Genomic DNA, 20,591 nt, shown 5'->3' with positions numbered 1-20,591 from the left:
CATAAAGGTAGATAGGAAAGTAAGTTGTGAAGAGGACATAAGGAGTGTGCAAAGGTTAAGTGAGTGGGCAAAAATTTGGCAGATGGAGTAACATAAAAACATAGAAAATAGGAGCAGGAGTAGGCCATTCGGCCCTTCGAGCCTGCTCCGCCATTCAATATGATCATGGCTGATCCTCTATCTCAATACCATATTCCCGCTCTCTCCCCATACCCCTTGATGCCTTTTGTGTCTGGAAATCGATCTGGCTCCTTCTTAGATATATTCAGTGACTTGGCCTCCACAGTCTTCTGTGGTAGAGAATTCCACAGGTTCATCACCCTCTGAGTGAAGAAATTTCTCCTCATCTCAGTGCCAAATGTCCTACTCCGTATCCTGAGACCATGACCCCTTGTTCTGGACCCCCCAGCCAGGGGAAACATCCTCCCTGCATCCAGTCTGTCTAGCCCTATAATGTGGGAAAATGTGAACTTGTCCACTTTGGCAGGAGGAATAGAAAAGCAGTATATTATTTAAATGGAGAGAGATTGCAGAACTCTGAGGTACAGAGGGATCTGGGTGTGCTAGTACATGAATCATAAAAAGTTAGTATGCAGCTACATCAAGTGATTAGGAAGGCAAATGGAATGTTGTCATTTATTGCAAGGGGAATGGAATATAAAAGTAGAGATGTTTTGCTACAGATGTACAGGGCATTGGTGAGACCACATCTAGAATACGGTGTGCAGTTTTGGTCTCCTTATTTAAGAAAGGACATAATTGCTTTGGAGGCGGTTCAGAGAAGGTTCACTCAACTGATTCCTGGGATGAGGGGGTTATCTTATGAGGAAAGGTTGGACAAGTTTGGCCTGTATACAGTGGAGTTTAGAAGAATGAGCGGTGATCTTATTGAAACAAATAAGATCCTGAGGGGACTAGAAAGGGTAGATGCTGAGGGAATGTTTCCCCTTGTGGGAGAGACTAGAACTAGGGGCCACAGTTTAAAAATAAGGGGTCTCCCATTTAAGATGGAGATGAGGAGAAATTTTTTCTCTCAGAGGATTGTGAGTCTGTGGAACTCCCTTCCCTAGAGAGCGGTGGAGGCAGGGTCATTGAATATTTTTAAGGCTGAGTTAGATAGATTCCTGATTAACAAGGGAGTCAAAGGTTATAGTAAATAGACGGGAAAGTAGGGTTGAGGTCACAATCAGATCAGCCTTGATCTTATCAAATGGCAGATCAGGCTCGAGAGGCCGAATGGCCTACTCCTGCTCTTGATTCGTATGTTTATAAACCACCAAAGTCCTTAGAAGCTGTTCCCGGCTTTTTGTTGCCACAGAAATCTCCCAAGCTGTCACAGTCTCCAGGGTGTTCTGCAGATCGTGGGAAGCTTCCTGCAGTGTGTTGCAGATGTGGATAATGGACTCCTCCCATTTATCTATCATCTCAATCATATGCTTGGAAATTATCTCCACTGCCTCCACATGAGATCTATGCTCCCTAATCATAGTTCTTTTGAAGACTGGGCCCCTGACTTCTGGTCTCTAGTTGGTTGTTTCTTCACCCTCTGTGGAGGACAGCACAATCCCTCTTTTCCACTCTCAGGTCCTCATTCTCACTAGTGCCTAGTGCTTCACCCATTGATAGCCCTTCTGACCCACTAGCTACTTCCTATCTAGTCGGTGGCTCTGTGCCGGTGCATACGCAAGTGAAATGCCATGACACAGTCGCTGAGGAAGTGGCAACAGTTGGGGCAGTTCTGGTGGCTAATTTCACAGTGAATGTGCCTGGGTGGTCATCATCATAGCTGGCCCCTTCCTGCAACCCCCTGTGATGTGAAACACAGAAGAGCTTGTTCAGCTGTGCACACAATGACATTCCCCTTGAAAAAATTGTTGCTGAGTATAAGGGCATTGTAATACTTTGAGAAAGCATAGAAAGCTGACATCATTTATGATGAAAATTTCCCAACTTTTACCAAAGTTTTGTTGCCACCTCACTACCAACTTGAACCTCTTCCACATGTTCTTCTGTCTGCATACCCATGATTTGCAACACCTCCTCTTCATGTGCATTCAGGGTTTTCAGCATTGCTGCTCCTCCCCTGGTGGTATTTCTGTGGCATTGGTTGTAGGCCAGTCTTTCCTTTGGAGGGAGAGAAGACAATGTTAAGGGCATATAAGTGACATGGACAGTTTCACTCATTTGAGTACATACATCCAATGTTGATGAGATGCATTGTGTCCTTGAAGAGTGGCAGTTGCCCTTGTGGCAGGCAGTGTGAGTTACCAGAGTGTTTTTGAGTAAAAAAGGTACTTGAATTTTTGCAGAGGTTGCTTTTTGCAGAAGTGAGTTCCCCTGATATTCTTTCTCTCTCAGCATCTGGGTATGATTGGCAAGGAGCTGAATAAAGGTTGTATAAGTGATCAAGGTATTGGCAAGAGCGCCTTGACTTACCTTAGTCATCCTTGTGAGGTAACTGAACCTCTACCTGCACTGTGTGCAGTTCTTGGGGTGGTACAAGTTGCATTGACTGCCTCTACCACCTCCCTCCAGACAGCCTGAACCGCTGTGTTATTGGGGCTTCCTGCCTTCAGTGCCCAACAATCTGCTGCTTCTGGCCCTCAGTTCAGCCAGTAACACCTCTAGAAATGCATCTGAGAATCTGGGAACTGTTATAACTACTCCCCCGTTCCCTAGGATGATGTTGCTGCTGTTTTAAAAATTGCTACTGTTCTTCCTGCTGCTTAGAAAGTGATGATGCCCTTTAACTGGCTGCAGCCATTTAAAGGCTGCAGCAGAACTGAATTTCCCACCCTCCCCGTGGTGATAAATCTATCTGGAGCAGTATTACCAGTCTAAGCCAACCCTGCATTCAAATGAGGGGACCAGGACGAAATTTCAGCAAGTTAACTCAAGATTCACATTGGCAGCGGTATTCCCGCTCCACTGCTAACCTGCCAATGGGAGGAGAATTCAGGCCAACGTTTTTATAATTTATTGTTATGGGTCATTGATAGATAATTTAGCAACAACATTACAGGGATATGGCTAGAGATCGGTTAAATGCATTTTTCTTTGCTTTGCTTTGCTAACAGATTTACTAACTTTCGGTGAGTTGTCACTAAAGCCAACATGTGCTCCCTTCAGGAAACCTGAGTGCTTGACTCCTGAATCTACACTCCAAGAAAACAAAGAGTAAGTAGCTGTAAAACTCGTCCGCACATGACAACAAAAACAGTGTTTTTTTATATATCAATCCTGTGAAAATGAATAGTGATGAAAATAGAAGCAGTTTTTGTACCATAAAACTTTTTAACTGCTTCTACTGATTATACATAAGAGCTAGCCAATATTCAATGTGACTCCCAAGAGTCCTAGAGACAGTTGTGGTCCTTATTCTGTCCTAATGCTGTGGTCCTCTTAAAAGCAGTAACTGTATTAGGATCCGGCTTATATTTTCATATTCTCTGTGGGTTGTCACAGTCTGCATCCCAAGACGAGTTGACAGTTGTTGCAAGACTTCTCAGAGCAGCTGAGGTAGACACTATTGAGGATGAAAACAGAGCTTTTAGAAATTGAAAAATAATTTGTGGCCTAAGGGTTCTCATCCCTTATATGAGATATTAAGTGGCTGTCAGTTGAGTTCAGATCTCTTTTTGCCCAAGGTTCTCTGAGCAGTTAATGCATCATCTGTGTTCCGTCACTCAAAGTTATCTTTGATAGTTGTATTTCATTGATTTGCACCCCACCTCCCAAATTCTAAAGATGAGGAGCAACTGGTCTAGTTCTTTGCATTTTGTATATTAGGTTATAGATACAGGGAGAAGGAACGTTAACATGGACAGATGTCTGACAAAATGGATTCTGGTGGCTGCTGGGACCACGGAACATAGGAACAGGAGTAGGCTATTCTGCTCCTCAAGCCTGTTCCGCCATTCAGTGAGATCAAGGCTGATCTGTATCCTAACTCCATCCATCCGCCTTGGCTCCATAGCCCTCCCTTAAGGGGTGATTTTAATCCTACCCGTCTGGCGGAAATCATCTGGGTGACTTACCCATCAACGTCCCGCATAGATCCCGCTGTCTTCTATTTTAACCTGGTCTTCTGAGCAGGCGGCAAGGACATCCACCTGAAGTTGGCAGGATCCTGCTTTAAATATGCAGATCATATGCAAATACGACATCATCAAGCCTTGACTGCAATTTTAACTGGTGGCCTGAGCAGGGAAGGTGTCGTGGTTTTCCCAACAGGTGAAGTCAGCGGGAAGACGTCTGGGGTTTTGTCAGTTGTCTTTCACCCCTCATTCCCAATTCCTGTTCCCGGTTAAAATCAGGGCTTTGGAGAAATAATACTGGGATACGAACGGCATGTCAGAGATTTCTTATTACCTAAATGCATGTTCTGATAACCCTGATTGTCAGTACATGATAGTTAACTTGGCATTTTAACTTCGACATATCAGAGACAGAATTCTAGATGATAATAATTTATAGGAGAAAATAGATCATATTTAATGTTAGTGTAGCCTTACTACTTAGAAATGGGATCCCATGCCCTCTTATGATCATGGAGATGCAATGACAAGCTTGCTTTAAAACTCTTAAGCAGCTTATACACCTGCTGGGATGGATGAACTGCATAGAATACAGAATGACCCATTCCATAAACTTTTGCCATTTAGTGAACTTCACAGCATGTGGACTTAATGGTTTCAGTTAAGGAATATAAGAACATAAGAAATAGGAGCAGGAGTAGGCCAATCGGCCCCTCGAGCCTGCTCCGCCATTCAATAAGATCATGGCTGATCTGATCCTAACTTCAAATTTAAATTCATGTCCAATTTCCTGCCTGCTCCCCGTAACCCCTAATTCCCTTTATGTCTAGGAAACTGTCTATTTCTGTTTTAAATTTATTTAATGATGTAGCTTCCACAGCTTCCTGGGGCAGCAAATTCCACAGACCCTCTGAGTGAAGAAGTTTCTTCTCATCTCAGTTTTGAAAGAGCAGCCCCTTATTCTAAGATTATGCCCCCTCGTTCTAGTTTCACCCATCCTTGGGAACATCCTTACCGCATCCACCCGATCAAGCCCCTTCACAATCTTATGTATTTCAATAAGATCGCCTCTCATTCTTCTGAACTCCAATGAGTAGAGTCCCAATCTACTCAACCTCTCCTCATATGTCCGCCCCCTCATCCCCAGGATTAACCGAGTGAACCTTCTTTGTACTGCCTCGAGAGCAAGTATGTCTTTTCTTAAGTATGGACACCAAAACTGTATGCAGTATTCCAGGTGCGGTCTCACCAATACCTTATATAACTGCAGCAATACCTCCCTGTTTTTATATTCTATCCCCCTAGCAATAAAAGCCAACATTCCGTTGGCCTTCTTGATCACCTGCTGCACCTGCATACTAACTTTTTGATTTTCTTGCACTTGGACCCCCAGATCCCTTTGTACTGCAGTACTTTCCAGTTTCTCGCCATTATGATAATAACTTGCTCTCTGATTTTTCCTGCCAAAGTGCATAACCTCACATTTTCCAATATTGTATTGCATCTGCCAAATCTCCGCCCACTCACCCAGCCTGTCTATATTCCCTTGTAGGTTTTTTATGTCCTCCTCACTCTCTACTTTCCCTCCCATCTTTGTATCATCTGCAAACTTTGATATGTTACACTCGGTTCCCTCCTCCAAATCGTTAATATAGATTGTAAAGAGTTGGGGGCCCAGCACCGACCACTGCGGAACACCACTGGCTACTGGTTGCCAGTCCGAGAATGAACCATTTATCCCAACTCTCTGCTTCCTGTTAGATAACCAATCCTCCACCCATGCCAGAATATTACCCCCAATCCAGTGATTCTTTATCTTGAGCAATCATCTTTTATGTGGCACCTTGTCGAATGCCTTCTGGAAGTCCAAATACACTACGTCCACTGGTTCCCCTTTATCCACCCTGTACGTTATGTCCTCAAAGAACACAAGCAAATTTGTCAGACATGACTTCCCCTTCATAAAGCCATGCTGACTTTGTCCTATTAAATTATGTTTATCCAAATGTTCCGCTACTGTCTCCTTAATAATAGACTCCAAAATTTTACCCACCACAGATGTTAGGCTAACTGGTCTATAATTTCCAGCCTTCTGCCTACTACCCTTTTTAAATAAGGGTGTTACATTCGCAGTTTTCCAATCTGCCGGGACCTTTGCCGAGTCCAGAGAATTTTGGAAAATTATTACCAAAGCATCCACAATCCCTACTGCCACTTGCCTCAAGACCCTGGGATGTAAGCCATCAGGTCCAGGGGATTTATCCGCCTTGAGTCCCATTAATTTACTGAGTACCAATTCCTTAGTGATTTTAATCGTATTAAGCTCCTCCCCACCTCGAGCCCCCTGTTTGTCCAGTGTTGGGATATTCTTAGTGTCCTCTACCGTAAAGACTGAAACAAAATATTTGTTCAGCATTTTTGCCATCTCCAAGTTTCCCACCATTAATTTCCCGGTCTCATCCTCTAAGGGACCTACGTTTGCCTTAGCCATAACTATAGAAACTCTTGCTATCTGTTTTTATATTTTTTGCTAATTTATTTTCATAATCTATCTTCCCTTTCTTAATCAATCCTTTAGTTACTTTTTGCTGTCTTTTGAAGACTTCCCAATCTTCTATCCTCCCACGAAGTTTGGCTACCTTATATGTCCTTGTTTTTAGTCGGATACTATCCTTAATTTCTTTACTTAGCCACAGATGGCTGTCATTTCTTTTACACCCTTTTTTCCTCAGTGGAATATATTTTTTTTGAAAGTTGTAAAATAACTCCTTTAATGAACACCACTGCTCATGAACCGTCTTACCCTTTAATCTATTTTCCCAGTCCACTTTAATCAATTCCGCTCTCATACCATCAGAGTCTCCTTTATTCAAGCTCAGTACGCTTGTTTGAGAACCAACCTTCTCACCCTCTAATTGGATATGGAATGTAACCATGTTATGGTCACTCATTCCAAGGGGATCCTTAACTAGGACATTATTAATTAATCCTGGCTCATTACACAGGACCAGGTCCAAGGTTGCCTGCCCCCTTGTCGGATCAGTTACATACTGCTCAAGAAATCCATCCCTAATACACTCAATAAACTCTTCCTCAAGGTTGCCCTGCCAATTTGATTTGTCCAGTTAATATGATAGTTAAAATCCCCCATAATTATAGCTGTTCCCTTATTACATGCCCCGACTATTTCCTGATTAATACTTCTTCCAGCAGAGTTGCAACTATTAGGAGGCCTATATACTATGCCCACTAGTGTTTTTTTCCCCTTGTTATTCCTTATCTCTACCCAAACTGTTTCATTGTCCTGATCTTTTGTCCCAATATCATTTCTCTGTATTACAGTGATTCCTTCCTTTATTAACATAGCCACCCCACCTCCCCTTCCTTCCTGCCTGTCCTTCCTGATTGTTAAATACCCTGGCATATTTAATTCCCAGTCGTTGTCACCCTGCAGCCATGTTTCTGTAATGGCCACAAGATCATACCCATACGTAGTTATTTCTGCCGTTAACTCGTCCATTTTGTTACGAATGCTACGTGCATTCAGATAAAGAACTTTCAAATATGTTTTGTGACACTTAGTTCCTGCTTTTTCCTTTTTTAACACTTTACCTTTTACTCCATACCTTCTGTCCCTTCCTGACACGCTTTCCTCTGTCTCCCTGCTCAGGTTCCCAATCCCCTGCCACAGCTTTGATGCTGGGTTAATCGCCTTGCGCCTTCTAGTTTTTATTTTATCCGTCGTGCCTAAAGTACACTTTCTTTCCGCTGCTCTACGCTTTTCCCTTTCACTTGTTCTTGAACAACTGTTTGTACTATTTGTATTGTAGATTTCCCCTGGGTCTTCCCCTCTTTTGCTGCTCTCAACTTTATTCTCTTCTGACTCCCCGCTCAGGTTCCCATCCCCCTGCCACTCTAGTTGAAACCTTCCCCAACAGCACTAGCAAACACCCCCGCGAGGACATTGGTCCCGGTCCTGCTCGGGTGTAACCCGTCACGCTTGTACAGGTCCCACCTTCCCCAGAACCAGTCCCAATGTCCCAGGAATCTAAATCCCTCTCTCCTACACCATCCCTGCAGCCACGCATTCATCCTGTCTATTCTCCTGTTCCTATACTCACTAGCACATGGCACCGGTAGTAATCCTGAGATCACTACCTTTGAAGTCCTGCTTTTTAATTTATCTCCTAACTCCTTAAATTCACCTTGCAGGACCTCATCCCTTTTTTTACCTATGTCGTTGGTACCAATATGGACCACGACTACTGGCTGTTCACCCTCCCCCTCCAGAATGCCCTGCAGCCGCTCCGTGACATCCTTGATCCTAGCACCAGGGAGGCAACATACCATCCTGGAGTCATGTTTGCGGCCACAGAAATGCCTATCTGTTCCCCTTACAATTGAATCCCCTATCACTATAGCCCTGCCACACTTCTTCCTCCCCTCCTGTGCAGCAGAGCCACCCGTGGTGCCCCGAACCTGGCTGTTGCTGCTTTCCCCTGATAAGCCATCTCCCCCAACAGTATCTAAAGCAGAATATCTGTTTGAGAGGGAGATGGACCCAGGGGACTCCTGCTCTACCTGCCTAGTCCTTTTACTCTGCCTGGTGGTCACCCATTTCCTTTCTGCCTGCGTAATCTTTACCTGCGGTGTGACCACCTCACTGAACGTGCTATCCACGATAGTCTCAGCATCGCGGATGGTCCACAGTGAATCCACCCGCAGCTCCAGCTCCGAAAGACGGTTAGCCAGTAGCTGCAGCTGGACACACTTCCTGCACACATGGTCACCAGGGACACTGGTAGTGTCCATGACTTCCCACATAGTGCAGGAGGAGCATATCACGGGTGCGAGCTGTGCTGCCATGACTTGCCTTAGACTCTCAGACTCTCCTCTCGCTCTAGGTCTCTCCTTTTATACTGTGCTCACCTCTCGGACTCTCCTGCCTCACCTGTGACGTTGCACAGTAGTTGTCTCTTGTTGCAGGTCTGCTGCTGCTTCTATTCCCCAATCTCAGTCTTCTACTCTCAGGTCCACTGCCGCTCTGGGGAAAAAGTTAGGAAAAGCAAGGTAGGGGGAGGCCGAAGGCTTCCTTGAGGGGCCGGGGGGAGCACTTCTGCTCCTCCTGGCCCACAAGGAGTGCTAGAAAAGGCACTTACTTTATGGAGCCGGGTTACCCGACCCCTGTGAAACCCACGCAGGAGCAGTGAATTTTTAATCAGTCTCCCAAATGTACTGTGGGAGCCCAATTTAAATATGTTAATGAAGTGTCCCGCCTCTCCACGGCAGGGCACTCGGGTGTCACAATATCTGCCGCCGTAAAAAAGGCAGTGGGCGCGTGCGGGGCATGTTTGGGACGTGTTCCCCATATTTAAATCTTTAATCCCAACCCTCTCCCGTCCGTCAATGGGCGGGGGTGGGTTTAATATCGAGGCCTTTGAGTCTGTAAGCCCAGCCACTCTCAGGGTGGTAGCTCGACTTCAGCCATGCCACATTATGTGGTTGGATCGTGACCTTCCTGTGTTAAATTGATACATATATGTGCACATCCCATTTCTGCATCTTTTCTTGCTTTAATTGTGGTTTTCCATTGCCCATCCATGACTCCAGCGTATTTAAAGAGTCTAAACAAGATACCCATAACAGTCCAAGTGCTAAATTGCGCCATGTAGAGCCTGTTGTTTCGGCGCTACATGGCCTCTCCGACATCCAAGATGGCTTCTTGGATGTGTACGCATGTTTCCTGCGTGATGTGCGCCAGACACCATCTTGGTATAGGAGTTTGCGCAGGCGCAGATAATGGACCCTGGAATCATGTAAAGTAGGGAGAAAATGGCTTCAATCAGCAACGCTGATTTAAGGTGATAGACACCATTTTAGGACTTAACGCTCAACTCAATACACAGTTTTAACCCCGACCATCTGAACGTGTCTTAGACTGCCTGGAGGATCCCCTACTGGCCCTATTTAAAGGGACCATGCAGGATTTACAAGTTAGTGGCTGGATTATTGTCTCTGGCTGCCGAGAAATTTGTAACTGTTTTTGGAGGTCTCCTAGACTTGAATACTAGGATGCGGGGACATAGCCTAACATTTAGAGCCAGGACGTGCAGGAGTGAAGTTAGGAAATGCTTCTACACGCAAAGGGTGGGAGACGTTTGGAACGCTCTTCTGCAGATGGCAGTTGATGCTAGCTCACATGTGAATGTTAAATCTGAGATTGATAGATTTCTATGAACCAAGGGTATTAAGGGATATGGGGCTAAGACGGGTATATGGAGTTAGGTCACAGGTCCACCATGATCTCATTGAATGATGGAACAGGCTCGAGGTGCTAAATGCCACGGCCACTTGCTGCCTCTTGATCTGCACCACCTTCTCCTGCAAGAAAGCAGGACGTGTGCCTGGATGATGGTCTGTCATGGTTGAATAGCTGCCAGTGTGTGTGGCCTGTGAGTTGTGGGTGGGCAGCTTGAAACAGTGGTAATGTGTAAGGGTGAGAGGAAGCATCTGATTGGAAGAGTTGAGTACTCTTGGAAAGAGTTTATTGGTACGTGGGAGATGGGGGGTGTAGTGCGTGGTGCAGTTGGCAGGAGACGCCACTTGACAGTGGACCTCACTCACCTTGACCACTCATATCAAAGCATTGAACTTCTTCCTGCACTGTATCCATGTTCATGATGCTGTTCACCTGGCATTGACTTCATCCCCCGCTGCCTCCCACTGTCTTTTGAGTATATGTCTGAAGAGCCTCTTGCACCCCCTGCGGATATAGGATGTCCCTCCTTCTGTCCACCTCTTGCACCCAAGGTCTCTAGTGCATCAGCAGAGAACCTTGATGCATACACTCTCGCAGGCCTGGTACCAACTCAGATCGGCAGATTGGTGACGTCTGGTGTGCAGATTGGAGGATGTGGGATTTAGTAGTGCGCAACCTTTATTCAATGTTTTAACATAACTTATCAGTGTGTAAACATAGGGATGGGATCTGCATCTGTGTTTTACATGTGCAATGTCTGATCTCTGTTCAGACTCCATACAGACAGTAGGCTATTATTTTCAGCAAATAACAGGTACCAGCTACCTTTAAGAGATTTTTAAGAAACACCCTCCCTTTAAGAGATTGAGCTCCCTCTGGTGGTGGAAAGTGTGAATTGCATTGATTCCACGTGCAAGGCCTGGAAAGGAACGCCGATTGCAGGTAAGTGCTCCCTTGGGTCCAAACTTGGGTCTTGCCTGCCCAGGGTCCGTCAGGCACGGGGTATTAGCGCATCGCACTATCATCGCCCAGAATAGACCCTTATCCAATTTTACCCCCTCCATCTCAAACAGTATCATCTGACATTACTAACCCAGCGTTCCATTTCACCTTTCAGATCCACATACTTTGTAACTTCCTTTTCATTCACTGCTTCCTGCCCCTCCTTTCATTGGACAGTCTGTTCCCCAAGGAACCTTAGGAACGTAGGAACAGGAGTCGGCCATTTAGCCCCTCGAGCCTGCTGCGCCATTCAATGAGATCATGGCTGATCTGTGACCTAACACCATATACCCGCCTTAGCCCCATATCCCTTAATACCTTTGGTTAACAAAAATCTATCAATCTCAGACTTAAAATTAACAATTGAGCTAGCATCAACTGCCATTTGTGGAAGAGGGTTCCAAACTTCTACCACCCTTTGCATGTAGAAGTGTTTCCTAACTTCACTCCTGAAAGTCCTGGCTCTAATTTTTAGGCTATGTCCCCTAATCTTAGACGCCCCAACTAGTGGAAATAGTTTCTGTCTATCTACCCTATCAGTTCCCTTTAATATCTTGAAAACTTCGATCAAATCACCCCTTAATCATACAAATTCCTGGGAATACAACCCTAGTTTGTGTAATCTCTCCTCCTAATTTAACCCTTGGAGTCCTACCCGAGAATCACCTGCGTAACTTTGCAGGGGTCATTCATGGACGTCCTTTGGTGATCATGTGCCACCTTTCTCCAGCTTACCATTGATAACATCCTCAGTCTCTTGCAGTTACTACTTTCAACACTTGATTCTGCCTCCAGGTGTACCATCCACACTGTAGAATGATAGGGCAAGCACTCAAAATGCACCTTCAGAGATTGGGGTAATGCACAGTGGAAATCATCATATTTTCCTTCTTACAGGACAATGCAGAGAAAGCTTCCAGATTACGTGCATTATGACACAATCCCAGACATGTCAGAGAATGGAAATTATAACCCCTCATCCTCTCCCTTTGAAACAGCAGACAGATCTTTATGTGAGAAGGAAGAAAATATTGGTGACTCAGGAAACAGTAAGGTAACATTACCAACTATAGATAGCAAGGCTAAAGCTGCTCGGTTATAAAGGAGAAATTCATAATATTTTTGTGAACATGATCATACCTATCGTCAATAACACATAATGTATTTGGATGTTTTTGATTTGTGGGCCGACTGGATATGATTTTGTTTCTAATACGAATAAAGTACTTTCATTCTGAATTATGGAAAGGTGGATTAGGTGTCAGAGAAGGTTAGGACCCTGTTCTCTCTTCTGGGACATGGGTTCAAATTGATTCATGCTTCCTCTGTATTCTACAAGGCCCCTGTATGAAAAAAGTGTGGGCAGTGAAACTTATTTCCTAATGGGCACGCCCCATAGCATAAAACTGCCCACCGATCAGTACAAATTGATATTAAATTGGCAATTTTCCCCAGCCCAAAAGAATAACTGGTTTGAGAGATAGGATATTGCTGGCTAGAATAAAGGAAGCCTTAAGGGACGATTTTAATCCTACCTGCCCAGCGGAAACCAGTGAGTTACTAGCTGCTGTCCTCCACGGATCCTGCTTTCTCCTATTTTAGCCTGCTCCATGAGCAGGTGTCAAGGACACCAAACTGAAGCTGGCAGGGTTCTTCTTTAAAAATGCAGTTCAGGGTCCAATGACTGTAATTTTAACTGTGGCCTGAGTGAGGAAGCCATTGTGGCTTACCTGTTAGGTCAAGAAAGCAGGCAGAGGATCCGGTGCCAGAAGAGGCCATTTAAGGTATTTTTTTTACTTTCCTTGTGGGGCCAGACGGTTTAGGACTCCCTTGCCCTGGGCTCCCCTCTCTCCCCATCCCCTTCCGCGAGGCTCTCCCTAAACCCTCTTCCCACGACTTACCTTGTTGCCGGCGACTGTTCCTTTGGTGCCAGCCAACGGCCTTGTGCTGCCCAAATTTCCACTCCAGCCTGCCGGCCAGCTGCTGTTTCCCTCCCATTTCGGGTGGGCAGCTCACCGGTGGCATGCAGACGAGGCCCGGGAGTTAAAATCGCTTTCTAACTGATACAGTGTTTGCCCAGGAAAATCAGTTAATCTGTTTCCAATGAAACAGAAACCATCAATGGGAGAGGGTGCAGAAGTCTTAACCTGAATACTACTTCAAGTATCATCACCATGTTCACAAGCCCCATTGGATTTATGATCTTGGTAACTCATTTAAGGCTACTGTACATAGAAAGAAAAAAACAAGATTGCATCTTGGTAGGAAGAATGAGGAGTGACAACATAAACTAAATGGTACAATTTTAAAGGGGGTGCAGGAACAGAGAGTCCTGGCGGTGTACGTATACAAGCCTTTGAAGGTGGCAGGACGTCTGAAAAGGCTGTTAAAAAAGCATATGGGATCCTTGACTTTATAAATAGAGGCATGGGGGAATTTTAACCCCCCACAACGGGCGGGAAAGTTAAAATTTGACATCTGAAACCCGACTCCAAGCCGCCTCCAACGCGGCCACTTCCGGTTTTAACAGAGGCGGATTTGGGTGCGGCCAAGTAACCAGCTTTCGAGAGGGGGGTCCGTCATTATAATATGTTAATGAGGGTCTTTTCATGAGAATTTGACAGCGATTTGAAATTAACGCTTCCAGCACCGGGTTTCCCAGGACTCTGGAAACTCGGCAGTAAAACGGAGGCAAAATTGAGCGGCACTTCATGGGACTGGTTAAAGACAGGTGTCCCGATATGAATAAAGGCTCAGTGCTCACAGCTGCTTTCTCAGTTCCCTCTGGAAAATGGTTTGCTGAGAGTTCTTGTGGCAGCAGACATTTTGGTAAAGTTTGGAGATGTTCACACAGAGAACATCAGAATGGTTGGCACCATGGCTGCTTTAGATTGGACTTTGGACGAGGAAGACCATCAACATCCACAGCAGCAAGGTCGTGCTGTGGTGGGAGCCAAAGATGAACAACAGAGGGGTGCAACAGAGAGGGCCAGAGTTCGCAGGAGGCATTACCCAACTAACAGGGTGTATAGACAAATGCTCAGCTTCCTTGACCTCTCTGAAGAGCAGTGCTTCTGGAGGCTCAGATTATCACGTCAGGTGGTCGGAGACATCTGCAGCCTCCTAGAATAAGAGCTGATCCCCGCTGGACCTGGTGGACATGCATTACCAGTGGCTCTGATAGTCACCACTACCCTCAATTCTTTTGCCTCTGGCTCCTTCCAGGATGCTACCGAAGACATATCGACACATGTGGCAATCCGAGCACCATCAAATCAACCAGGAGTATTTGTCAACCGCAAGGGATTTCATTCCATCAATGTTCAGCTGGTGTGCAACCACAAGAAAAGGTTCATGCAGGTCTGACGCAGATTCCCTGGGAGCTCCTATGATGCTTTCAACCTGCGTCAGTCCAACATCCCCGACGTGTTCGTACCTGGTTCCACACTTAAGGGATGGCTGATAGACAATAAAGGAACCCCCTTCAAACCTGGCTAGTGACACCTCTGAGGAACCCCACCAATGAACCCCAAGAGCGATACAACAACCATATGTCAACCAGATGTGTTATCGAGCAAGTCATTGGCATGCTCAAGATCCCTTCAGGTGCCTGTACTGGTCTGGAGGCGCCCTTCAATACTCACCAACGAGGGTCTCTAGGATGATCGTGCTGTGCTGCATTCTGCACAACATTGCGCAGCAGCGAGGATTAGAGGTGGAAGAGGAACAAGGTGATCATCACTCATCATCTGTTGAAGATTCCAATGGAGTGGAGGACGAAGAGGATGAAGATGGGGTACCCAACGCCAGACCAGCCGCACACGTTGCTGCTCAGGATGTCCTAATAGCTCAAAGGTGCAGTTAGTCACACACACTGTACCAAAGTAACTATCACGTGCCCCGCCCCACAAAGCGGTCCTGTAACCAACCATCCACCCATTGCACATGCACCAATTGGTTCCGTCAATTCAAGTCTTCATCAACAAGCAACTGAAAAGGCGATTTGACATCCAGAATGCAAGAATGGGCAGCACGGGAAAGTGGTGCAAATTAATAAATTTTATGTGAGGTCATAAAAAAAGGGAACTTAATAACATTTTCACAAACACCCATGTGCATATCTTTGATGAGCTACAATGTTTTTTTTTCCTTTGCCTACTGCTCCTACGTGGTGCAACACTTGTGGCTTCAGCAGAGGTAGAGGCAGGCTGCTCAGATCCCTGCTCTGACTGCTGAAATGCTCTTGGCTGATGATCTCTGGGTGTTGGAGCCCGTGAGGGTCCCACCAAAAACTGCGCCACCTGCACCTGTGCAGGGGCAGACTTGGCCATCGGGAAATGAGGCAGCATGTTGGGTACTGGTTGAAGGGGGGGAGCAATGGGTGAGATGTTGGGAGCGCTTTGAGTGGAGTTCCCACTTCCATGTCCCCTTTCGGCATCATCCTTCTCCTGGGCCAGCGGCACATCACTCTGCTGGCGAACAGTTTGGTACAGATCAGTGACACTTTGCTAAGGTATCTGTCATCCTGTTTAAGGCAGCAGACGTGTTGACATCCAAAGTCTGCACGGCCATGGTCAGGGCCTGCATGGACTGATTTGATTGCCGCAATTGCAGTTGCACGGAGAAGGCCACTCTTCTCAATGGAGGACATTGTCGCAATGGTCTAAGACATTAATCCATAAATGTTCCAGCTGAACTCCTCCATCCACTCTGCTATTGTGGACAGTGTGCGTGGCACATCTGTAAGTACCTCGCAAATTTGCTGCTGTCCCTCTATGATTCTCCTTTTCATTGATGGCCCCCGGGGTTCAACATCTGTGTCCAAATGAGCAGAGCTTGGAGAAGAGTGCACTCCCCGACATGGACTCTCCACAGCTGTCCCTGCCACCACTCTCTGCTTGTGCTCACTTGTGAACTGTGACTCACCAGGTGAAAACCCAAATAATTGTCCAAGAGGACCCACCAAAGTGCAAGGTAAGCATATGTCCTGTGACGGTGCACCCTCAGAAGGAATCAGTTCCTCTGAGGCATTGTTGTCCAGAAAGTCCATGGACTGCTGTTGTGCACGTGAAGGCCCTGGAGGAGAGAAGTGACAGATACAAATTAGTACTGGCAATGTAAAAGCGTTGCTATTTAGCATAATTAAGATGATCATGTTTCACTCATTGCTGAAATCAAGTTAACATGACTGATCTACGTCTCATACAAGAGACGTAAATCGGAGATCGGAGATATTTAATTCTGTCATCAGGCAGCTGCGAAGTCCCAGTCTCTCCATCTCCGATGGTCAGGGATGCAGAGATGCCAATGATCTCAGCTGCACTATCTATGGTGGGCCATCACCAGTCCTCTCCATCTCCCTTGTATTTTGTGCTTGTTTTCTCCTGCAACGGGGGAGCAATAGACCTTTGAGTGTCTGTAAGGCATGCGTTCACCCAATGGATCCAGTGTAATCGGTGAGGGTGACTATCAGGAAGATGTTCACATTGCATAAGAATTGGGGTGAGTGGCAGTGGTAGATGGATAAATGGGGAAGTGAGGAAGTGCATAGAAAGTGAACCATGAGTGCTCTTCGAACTTAAGTGGGTTTGAGGAGTGATGTGATCGAGTAGGTTTGACAAGACAGAGTTTGGGGGGGTGCGGTGTGGGGGGCGGGGTGGGGGGGTTGCAGTGTGCACTACAGGATGTAGGTGAATCTGCGGTTTGGGGGGCGGGGTGGGGGGGTGCGGTGTGCACTACAGGATGTAAGTGAATCTGCAACTGCACTCACCTTTCCTGACCTGGTTAGGTCATTAAACACTTCATGCACTGGATCCAGGAATGGAACACAACACTCCTGCTACTGACCTACTCAGCCATCTCCAACCACGCCTTCTTGGTGACAGCAGCAGGTTTCTTCTTCCTGTTGTTGGGGAAGATTACCTCCTTCCTGCTCCTTACTCCCAGTAGTACATCAGTGAGGCATTGTTAAAAGGGAGCGCAGCCTTTGACCGTCCTGAGTCCATGTTGTAAGTTTGCTGTCTCTTTCCAAAAGCTCCCAACTCCTCCAAGTTCCATCTTTGAATTGGCCCTTTAAATAGTCAAGTTGAGATTGCGTCATGCAGATGCACATCACGCCCGCTGACGTGCATTGGAGGCACGAAACCCAGAAGTAAAATGATAATTCGGTATCCATGTTGAAATCGGACATTGCGACGCGCTAAAACTTCGTCCTGGTATCTGAGCCACTGTCGTTGACAACTACTTCCAGGAACACCACCACACTCTCATTTCTTCTTGCACACTCATCTGCTGCACAGTACATCTGCATAGGTAATGGCGGCTGTGCTTCACTGGGGCCCAGGAATTTCAAGGCTCAGAAGTTTTTCTTGACTTCAGAAACAGGAATTAACTTTAGGTTTATCTACAGTTTATGGTTAGCGTCACTTTGTCTTTAAAGATAAGTCATCTCAGCGGCAGCCCAATTCATCCCAAATTCTTAACCATTATTGATATGGAAAGTTTGGAAATTGCTGTGCATTTAGCCAGTACTGAGGTAGAAAATGGTTTACATGATCCAAGAACAAAAAGGATACTGTTCCCCATTAAGTCAATAAAGGTGCTCACTGACTGAATATGTGACTGATATCAGTTGAGTGAAATGATGGCCTCACATTCTTGGTCTATATAGGAATGTGGAACTTGAATTTATAGTACTTTTCCAGCTAACCAGAAGTCTTAAAGCTTTTCACTTGGGAGATCTGAAAGGAGGGGATCAGAAAGTCAGTATAAAGTGCTATGCTATCCAGTAATGTTCTTCTGTAAAAAGTGAATTGATATTTGCTCTGACTGGAAATTGCCTTGCAGGAGTTAATGAGCCTTATAGTCTCATGCAACTGAAATAACATGAGTAGAAATACAGTCCTTAACCTAGGATGCTTCAAAGATTTTTAGTATTTCAGCTGTGGATGCCTTAATATAGTCCCATCACACCAGCATCTCAGTAACTCCTTCCAATCAGCGACTTTATTGTGCTACCAGCATTTAGTGTTCAAACAAAGTGCATTTTTTTTTTAGCAATTCAGCTGAAATTGACGGACCATGCTCCAAAAAAGGATGTCAAAACTAGCCACACACTGCCCTGATTTTTAATGGGCGTGCTTATATTAGATGGGAGGATGCGTGTGCAGTTTTCAAACTCAGCTGTGCCATTAGGGAAGATGCCAAGCCAATGGTAGGCACATTACACAGGGAGAGAAGGAAAATCAGAGGGCCAGTCATTTTAGGCCATTGTCCATTTTCTAGCAACCATCCATTGAATGGAATCATTGGAGGCTTTGGAGCAAGGTTACCTGCCCATCCTTTCCAATGGGAATAATACATGGAGTAGAAAGATTAAAATCAGAGGAAAAGATTTAAATAAAAAATATTTAAGATGAGATTCTCTTTATATTATTATGATTAGTTGTTTAACATTTGCAGAAATAATTACAGCACTAAAGTCAGTTTCAAAATTATTCATGCACTTTTTCCTCTGGTATAATGTGTTCAGTCAGGGACTCCTGAAATTGGTTATAGGAGACAGCGGGACAGGAATGTTCCATCTCAGCTTCAGATGGAGGCCATGACATTAGGTACTGAAACAAATCAACAGATAATGCAGCCTGGCATACCAGCTAATCCAGCAAGGTAAGTGCTACAAATTATAATAGAGTTCTTAAGTTTATCTATACATATCACTGATTGTCTAACCAAAACCACCAGATAATAATATTGGGACAACTCGCAATATTTCATTTAATCTCAGACTTCCTCTGTAACAGCAACCATAAAAGGCAAACTTCACAATAAGTATTGTACTTCTGTCATTCAAAACAGACAAGATTACGATCTTTAAACTAGGATGTATGAAACCTTATGATGGTGTGGAGTTCCAGGTCGTGGGTTTGTGTTTGCAATGCCCCACTCGGTGGGTAGTTTTCAGCCATGCTTTCAGAGAGATTGGATACTTCATGCCAGGGAGAATGGAAAATTCTGAGGGCGAGTTCCCTCGGGCTCCTCATATATGCTTCATCATAGCTGGTTAGAGTTGCATTGTCAAATACCTGGAAAGTAGACCTTGTTCATCCTCCCAGTGGTGCTAGGTGTGGGAATACCGAAAGAGGGAAAGGGGAAAATTGCAATTAAATATAATTTTTTTTAAAATATATTTTTTCAAAATTCCTTTCTTCCTAATTTTTCATTGCTAATTTTCAGCCCTATCTTCTGCTCCTGAAGACGTTGATTTCTTACTGAGTTGCGGTTCCACAGCCAAGTGTCCATTATTCATGTGTGGCCCTTGTCACAGAGTGTCAGCAGACTATTTTCCACGGGAGGTATCACATCTAAGCCTGAACCCGTCCTTACTTGTCTACACACGCGTACTTCCTGGAGAAGTCACAGATATTGATCAGGAGATAGAACTTGGCTGATTTTCCCGTCCCTAACCTGTGAATTTGAGGCCAATTATAGCACCCCAATTTGTTCCCTTGTTGAGATCAGCTAATTCAACACTGAAACTGACACCTTCCTGGTCTGCATTGCTCAGCTACTCATTGTGTAAACCAGTTGGGTCCTTTGAAATTATGTTCAACTCCCCTAATGGGGAGAAAATCAGTGAGAGGGAAACATTTTTATCGATAATTAAATTCTTGCCATTAGTTATAATTTTCCCCTCAAATGTTCCTTGGCTAGAACGGGGAGGAAAATCAGCCAGGGTTTCGGCTATTGAGTATGTTGGAAATATCCATATATGCATGTATGTGGAAGATGGTGAATAAAAGATGAGACTGAGCTGTGATACACCATTAGGTCAATTAGCCTGCCAATATTCACTATCAAGGCTCAGACATGAATAATGGCCTGTTGGATAAGGCATCATCAGAATGTGCTCAGTGCTTGTGAAACTGTAACTCAACAAGAAATTTCTCGCGAGCTGCAGCCCTCTGTCCAGAATTAATGGACCAGATTTTGCTCTGAGCAGCGAACGAATGCCTCCCGCCACACATTAGACTCAGATTTACCCATAGACTTTTCATGGGCTTTTGCATGGCATGTTCCTCTCATCAGGCGCTCAATCCAATGCGGCGCCCTCTCCCGGGCATCTGGGACTGTGAACGGGGCAAGCTGCTATGTATCCCCTTAACCAGTCAGACTGAAATATGTTAACAAGCAGTGCAGGCACAGAACCAGGAAGTGTAAGTTAGAATAGTAAATTCAATGTCAAATCAGTTACAGAAAATGAAATAAAGAGAGGGTAAGAAATACTGAATTAA

At 45.2% G+C, this 20,591-nt stretch overlaps 1 protein-coding gene across 3 annotated transcripts in view; it reads left to right on the top strand.

The window, feature by feature from the left end:
• The window catches only part of c7h7orf57 (chromosome 7 C7orf57 homolog), a 111,069-nt gene that overhangs the window by 50,978 nt on the left and 39,500 nt on the right, over nucleotides 1-20,591 (top strand). For all 3 annotated transcript variants that reach the window (XM_067987432.1, XM_067987430.1, XM_067987431.1), the window contains exons 4-6: nucleotides 3,078-3,177; nucleotides 12,196-12,352; nucleotides 18,830-18,966. In XM_067987432.1, the coding sequence (XP_067843533.1) occupies nucleotides 3,078-3,177; nucleotides 12,196-12,352; nucleotides 18,830-18,966 (394 nt within the window). The remainder of the gene's footprint in view (nucleotides 1-3,077; nucleotides 3,178-12,195; nucleotides 12,353-18,829; nucleotides 18,967-20,591) is intronic.

The sequence above is a fragment of the Heptranchias perlo genome, chromosome 7, assembly GCF_035084215.1.
Source record: "Heptranchias perlo isolate sHepPer1 chromosome 7, sHepPer1.hap1, whole genome shotgun sequence".
Classification (NCBI taxonomy): Eukaryota; Metazoa; Chordata; class Chondrichthyes; order Hexanchiformes; family Hexanchidae; genus Heptranchias; species Heptranchias perlo.
The sequence above is the reverse complement of the archived record's forward strand: the minus strand, read 5'-3'. Positions and strand labels throughout refer to the sequence as shown.